Genomic DNA, 7,639 nt, shown 5'->3' on the forward strand with positions numbered 1-7,639 from the left:
GCTGTTAAAAGCACTCTGTCGTTGGATTCGTTCATTTATTCGTTCTGTTTACATTGATCTGCTGTTAAAAGCACTCTGTCGTTGGATTCGTTCATTTATTCGTTCTGTTTACATTGATCTGCTGTTAAAAGCACTCTGTCGTTGGATTTGTTCATTTATTCGTTCTGTTTACATTGCGCTGTGGTTAAAAGCACTCTTATATTTATTTAACTAGGGTATTCGTTTATATTTACATTAAGCTGCTGTTAATTAAGCACTCCTTGGTCTGTTATTTGCCTTGCTAGTGGTTTCTGCGTTTAATAGTAGTTTTGATTGTGCTTATTAAAATTCAAAACTGAGCGGACGGCCAAGGGAAGCTTTGGTTATTCATATCGCGCCCTTCCAGAGCAATTAGAAGTGCGAAGTTGGTTGCATTTAAGTTTCGATTAGAGACATTTTGCGTGCGTGCAATACATTTGCGGCTGTACTGAGCCCAGGAGGCGTGGCTAGCGAGAATACTGCTTAAATAGCTGGCTCACTTTCCATATTGTGGGAAAGTGATTCCAATCCTCAGAGGAGAAGAAAGACTGCGGGTAAGTTGCTGCTTAAATACTATTTTAATAGGCGAACGTTACATTGAGCTGCAGTTAAAAGCACTCATTTGAATTTATTAATTTATTCGTTTCAGTCTGCCTTGTGCTGCTGTTAAAAGCACTCTGTCGTTGGATTCGTTCATTTATTCGTTCTGTTTACATTGATCTGCTGTTAAAAGCACTCTGTCGTTGGATTCGTTCATTTATTCGTTCTGTTTACATTGATCTGCTGTTAAAAGCACTCTGTCGTTGGATTCGTTCATTTATTCGTTCTGTTTACATTGCGCTGTGGTTAAAAGCACTCTTATATTTATTTAACTAGGGTATTCGTTTATATTTACATTAAGCTGCTGTTAATTAAGCACTCCTTGGTCTGTTATTTGCCTTGCTAGTGGTTTCTGCGTTTAATAGTAGTTTTGATTGTGCTTATTAAAATTCAAAACTGAGCGGACGGCCAAGGGAAGCTTTGGTTATTCATATCGCGCCCTTCCAGAGCAATTAGAAGTGCGAAGTTGGTTGCATTTAAGTTTCGATTAGAGACATTTTGCGTGCGTGCAATACATTTGCGGCTGTACTGAGCCCAGGAGGCGTCCCTAGCTGTTTCAGTAAAGCTTTGTTTGGTTGTGTATTTAACGGTGTCATACCAGCTGACGCTGAAGCGTCAGCGGAAGCGTTCAGCCTCCTCGCGTGAAGACCGACAAGAGTAAAGACTGCGACTTTTCCTGCGCGACTTCTCCGAGCAACGACACCGACAACGCACTTAAGTACTCCTTTCCTTTTCTCACTCTTCTTTCTGTCCTTCTCTATCATGTGTTTCCAACTCATTCCGATGCTCTCTACACACCGCACTAACATCACACGCACACGCCGACGCAATCTCTCTAACCTGCGTCCAATACACACCTCTTCCACTGAACCTTTCTCTTTCACGGTTGGACTTTGGAACTGTCGATCAGCTGTCAACAAAGCAGACTTCATTTCGGCATTTTCCTTGCAATCTGGCCTGAGCATCCTAGGTTTGACTGAGACCTGGATACGTCCAGATGACTCTGTAACCCCAGCTGCTCTATCTAATAAATTCTCCTTCTCTCACACCCCTCGTCAGACTGGAAGGGGTGGGGGTACGGGACTTCTGATTTCCAACAACTGGAAATACTCGACCCATTCTCCTCTATGCAATTATAACTCATTTGAATCTCATACAATCACTATAACATCTCCTATCAAACTCCATGTTGTGGTCATTTACCGCCCTCCTAGTCAACTTGGCATCTTCTTAGAAGAGCTGGATGGGCTGCTATCCTCTTTTCCAGAAGATGGCAGCCCACTTCTGGTCTTTGGAGATTTTAACATGCATCTGGACAAACCCTATGCTGCAGACTTCCATTCACTTCTTGCTTCATTTGACCTAAAACGCACTACCACTGCATACACTCATAAATCCGGCAACCAACTTGATCTCATCTACACACGAAACTGTACTTCAGACGACATTGTGGTCAAACCCCTTCACATCTCTGACCATTTCTTCATTACACTAAACCTACATCTTGCTACTTGTGCACCCCCACCCCCCCTACCCGTTACTTTTAGACGAAACCTACGCTCTCTCTCACCCTCCCATCTTTCTTCATCAATATCCTCCTCTCTTCCCTCTCCTACCCACTTCACATCTCTGGATACTAATGCAGCAACCGACACGTTATGTTCCACTCTTACTTCTTGCCTAGATGAAATATGCCCTCTCTCCTCCAGGCCAGCACGGGCTGCTCCTTCCAACCCTTGGCTATCCGATGTTCTTCGTGAGCATCGGTCCAAACTTAGGGCAGCTGAGAGAAAATGGCACAAATCTAAGGATCCATCTGACTTGAGTATGTATCAGTCTCTGCTGTCATCTTTCTCTACCCATGTCCATACTGCCAAATCTTCATACTTCCACAACAAGATCAACAATGCTCCGGACACACGCAACCTTTTCAAAACTTTTAATTCACTGCTCTGTCCCCCTCCACCACCTCCCACCACTTCTATAACAGCTGATGATTTTGCCACATTTTTTACAGAAAAAACTACATCTATCAGTAATAAGTTCTCAGCTCCACACATACAGGAACTAAAACTGACCACACCCACGGCTGAAACTCCCCTCTTCTCCTTCCATCCCCTTTCTGAGGCAGAAGTAACCAAACTTCTCCTCTCCAGCCATCCGACGACATGTCCTTTAGACCCCATCCCCTCACACCTTCTCCAAGCAATCTCTCCTACAATCTTACCAGCGCTCACACACATCATCAACACATCTCTTCTCACAGGCACTTTCCCCACTACATTTAAGCAGGCCCGGGTAACCCCACTGCTCAAAAAACCTACACTTAACACTTCACTCATAGACAACTATAGACCTGTCTCTCTCCTTCCGTTCATAGCAAAAACACTGGAACGAGCTGTCTTCAACCAGCTATCTTTATTTTTCTCACAGAACAACCTATTGGATGCTAACCAGTCAGGGTTCAAGAGTGGCCATTCAACTGAGACGGCACTACTGTCTGTCACTGAAGCCCTGCGGATTGCAAAAGCTGATTCCAAATCATCAGTACTCATCTTACTGGACCTTTCTGCAGCATTTGACACGGTAAATCACCAGATCCTTCTGTCTACCCTCTCATCGTTGGGCATCACAGGGACCTCACTTCGCTGGTTCAAATCCTATCTCTCTGGTAGGTCTTTCAGAGTGGCCTGGGGAGGGGAGGTTTCCAAAACTCATCAACTGGTCACTGGGGTTCCTCAGGGATCAGTTCTTGGACCCCTCCTCTTCTCCATATACACTACATCTCTGGGCCCCATCATACAGGCACATGGCTTCTCCTACCATTGCTATGCTGATGACACACAGCTCTATCTTTCTTTCAAACCAGATGATCCATCAGTAGCTGCAAGGATCTCTGGCTGCCTGGCGGATATCTCTGCATGGATGAAGGAACACCATCTTCAGCTCAATCTAGCTAAAACTGAGCTCCTTGTCTTTCCCGCCACTCCAACTTTACAACATGACTTCTCCATCCAGTTAGGTTCATCAACAATTACCCCATCGACTTCAGCCAGAAATCTTGGTGTAATCTTTGATGACCAATTGACTTTTAAAGAACATATAGCTAAAACTGCTCGATCCTGCAGGTTTGCGTTGCACAACATCAGAAAGATCAGGCCCTTCCTAACAGAGCATGCTGCACAACTCCTTGTCCAGGCCCTGGTCATTTCCAGGCTGGACTATTGCAATGCTCTTTTAGCTGGTCTTCCAGCATGTACAATCAGGCCTCTACAAATGATTCAGAATGCAGCAGCACGGCTCGTCTTCAATGAGCCCAAGAAGGCCCATGTCACACCTCTCTTCATATCCCTGCACTGGCTACCGGTTACAGCACGCATCAAATTCAAGACACTGATGCTGGCCTATAGGACAGCCACCGGCTCATCACCGGCCTACCTCCATTCACTACTACGCATCTACACTCCCTCCAGAAGTCTGAGATCCTCTAGCGAAAGACGCCTTATTGTACCACCACAGAGAGGCATGAAATCACTTTCCAAAACATTCTCCTTCAATGTCCCTGCCTGGTGGAATGATCTTCCCACCCCCATCCGAAACGCTGACTCCATTACTGTCTTCAAGCGACTGCTGAAAACCCATCTTTTTCGACACTATCTGACTATCTGAAAAAAAAAAAAAAAAAAAAAAAATTCTCCTCTCTTTCCTGATCTTCCCTTTCTAGCCCGTACTCATCTGACAACGCCTGACATATGGTACTTTTGAGCACTTCCTATGTCGATCTGCCTCCTTAGGATGAATTATTTGTTGTATTCCCAATTGTAAGTCGCTTTGGATAAAAGCGTCTGCTAAATGAATAAATGTAAATGTAAATGTAAATGGTCTGTAATAGAGTCGCAATTTTGTTGCCTAATATTTGTGCCTGGACTGGGTCCTTGACTATGGTCATATGAACCTCTGAAAAAGTAGGAGGGCGCCGCTGGAACTGTATCCTGTATCCTTTCTTGATGATATTTAGGACCCAGGGATCTGATGTGCATTTCTCCCAACTGTCCAGGTGTAGTTGGGAGCATGCCCCAGCGGCTCCATGACCCTTATGCAGGGCCTCCCCGGGGTTTAGAACCCCTGGGAGAGTGTTTCTTCTGAGGTCCCCCCCTAGCTGGAGGTTGGTCAGTTTGGGGGGCTCGGTAAAATTGTCTGGTACCCCTATCATGGGACTAGGACTGGGCGGTATACCTTTTCATACCGAACACCGGTGTTTTTTAAAAAAAAAAATGATATTAATTTTTCATATACCCCAATACCGGTGAGTGTGTGCGTACAAAGCATCGAGAACACGTATGTTGACGCAAACAGAAACTGCAGCTTGCACGTGCTTGTCTGAAGCAACACATCTGCGGTGTGGACATATTCCAGTATATCTGAGAAAGACCCAGGGTTAGCGATTTGCAAAACTTGTAATGCCGAAATTTCAAGAGGGGGTGTGTCTGCAGTCGTGCGCGCAGTGATGAGAACAGAGACTGGCGCATTGCGCGCAGACAGATGTAGCTTTCAGTTACGTCGCAATATTTTAAAGATATGTCTTTTCTATATACTGTATTTTTTTTATAAATATTTATGTTTTAAACCATGGAAGTGAGCCAATGGATATCACACATGCAACGTGAAAACTGCACAATATGTTAAAGTGAAAGTAAAAACGGACTTTTAGCATCTGATGTGCACTCTTTCAGAGACAATGAGACGATTATACTTCATATGCTGATATTAATTTAGTCCCTTAATATTTTTCTTGTGCCCCGAACATGGTGGGAAAAAAAATAAAAAGAAACGTATTTTGTGTAAGGTTTGTTTTTGAAAGTCTTAAATAAAGCTCTTAATTTTCATTGATGACTGCAGTGTTATTAGGAGGTTATGAAAGTCATAATTATGATTTCAGGTGGTCTTGAATGTGGGGACTGAAAGACAAGAATTGCGATGAAACTTCAAAAGGCTATCCATTGAATAAATATGAGCGCTGCACGTTTCAAAATTATTTGTTGCGCTGCTTTGTATACTACCATTCTGAAAGCGCCTCCTGCTGGAAGAGACACGCATAGAGTTGTAAATGTGAACTCATGGATCCACAAGATAATGTGTTATAAAAATTTAAACAATTTAAACACAGGCAGTAAAATATATGTATATGTTATTTAATATAATACTTGATTGATAATAATTGTTTAAATTGATATAATTGATTTATTCTTTGAAACTTTAATATTAATTTATGCAATTGCAATGCCTTGATTCTAGTAAGATTTAGTACACAGTCATAGCCATAAATGCAATGGTACTAACAATTGGCATAATTCTTTCGTTTTTCGGTTTCGGCCAAGAATTTTCATTTCGCTGCATCACTACATCATATGTAAATGTGGTCAGGCTAAAGTTGTAGCCGCAGGAGGCAACACAAGCAATTTGCTTCACCACCTCCGACACAAACATGTCCTGGAATATGAAGAATGCACAATAAAGTGTTGTGTATTTTGACTGCAAGTCATGAATTCTGATTTCTTCACCTCATTACAATTATGAGTGCCACTGTCACTTCTTTGTGAACAGCAGCATTTTGTGAGACCAATCAAACCTGGGTTAATACTAGTCCGGTCAATGTAAGCCAATATACTGCAGTAATTATTCTCTAATTTATTAGGAAATGTGGTTAACACCTAGTCATGCATGAAAAAAAAATACCGTCATATACCGTGATACCGTATAATTTTGAGAAAATACCGTGATATAAATTTTTGGTCATACCGTCCAGCTCTACATGGGACTGATAACTCCTAGTTCGCCTTCTGTCATACCCCCAAGGTTCTGAACGAGGAAAGTGTGAGGGCTGAAAGGGCTGAGTACCTTTATGGCCATATCTAGTTTGTTCAACATGAACGAATGTTTGCTGAACAGATTCTCCTCTGCGTCTTGCTTGGTCAGCAGTGTCTAACAAGGACTGAGAGTCAGGGTGAAAAACTCTACCAGGAACCACTGGCATATTAGTCAATTCTTTTCTTATGGTTTCAGGCAAGGATGTCTGAGCTAACCAAATCTGCCTCCGGACTAAAACTGCCGAAGACATAGATGCACCAACATCTCTGGTGAGCTGTTAATGCGTGAAGAGTGCTGCATCAACCAGATTCATAGCATCACAATCTTCTGAACTGATCACCTTTCTTAAAGTGGCCAAGATTATCGCTAAAGCGTTTCCCGATCTGGCTGCTCTCGTAGCTGCATTATATGCTTGGCACATTAGTCGATCTGTCTTTTAGGCACTCTCTACCAGGGCATCTCGGATTATCTGTGACCCGATCAGGTCCCAAAGTGGTCAAGGCTGCAATCTCTTGCTCCACTGAAGGTATCTTACCCATACCGCTCTCAGGGGTATAATCTATTTTGACAAAACGTCTACACCCTGCATTAAATTAGGGTGCTGCTTTAGGGTTATTCCAGGCTTTTCTCAACATCTGGGAATAATCTTCAGCCACAGGAATAGACACGGGGGGCTGAGCAGGAGAAATACTGGTTAGAAATACTGAGCTGAAACAGTAGCTTCTTCTTTAGTATCAAGACCCACAATTTTTGCTGCACTTAAAATGCGAGAAAGGATGTCAGAGTGTGGGCTTCCCTCTTCTGAAGCACCAGACCTGGATTCATCCTCATCATCCTCTTCATCCTTCCCCTCACTACCATAAAGGAAATCATTTGCATGCAGTGAAATTATATCCACTGGTCACTTTTTCCTTCTTGGTGTGACGACTCATCACCAAAAGAGGCTGCAGACAGATGGGTACAAGGCTGTGTGCTAACTGCTGTTGTACGCGTTTCAAACTTACCAGCTAAATCATGTAACGCTGCTAAAATTTGTAACTGGGTATCATTCTTAGGTTCCTGAACTACTGTGGCCCTCCCACGTTTATTCTGAGGTATGTCCGAACAAGAGGATCCACTAGAATTATCAGGGGTAGGACCTCTCTTTCGCTGA

General features: G+C 43.2%; 1 protein-coding gene across 1 annotated transcript; it reads left to right on the top strand.

Moving 5' to 3' along the window:
- The first annotated feature begins 1,380 nt into the window (after positions 1-1,380).
- Positions 1,381-4,394, top strand: LOC141326501 (uncharacterized). Its single transcript, XM_073835244.1, has one exon. It carries the CDS (start codon positions 1,381-1,383, stop codon positions 4,285-4,287), a length of 2,907 nt encoding a protein of 968 aa, XP_073691345.1. The 3' UTR covers positions 4,288-4,394.
- The last annotated feature ends 3,245 nt before the right edge of the window (positions 4,395-7,639 follow it).

This window comes from Garra rufa, chromosome 2 (assembly GCF_049309525.1).
Source record: "Garra rufa chromosome 2, GarRuf1.0, whole genome shotgun sequence".
Taxonomy (NCBI): Eukaryota; Metazoa; Chordata; class Actinopteri; order Cypriniformes; family Cyprinidae; genus Garra; species Garra rufa.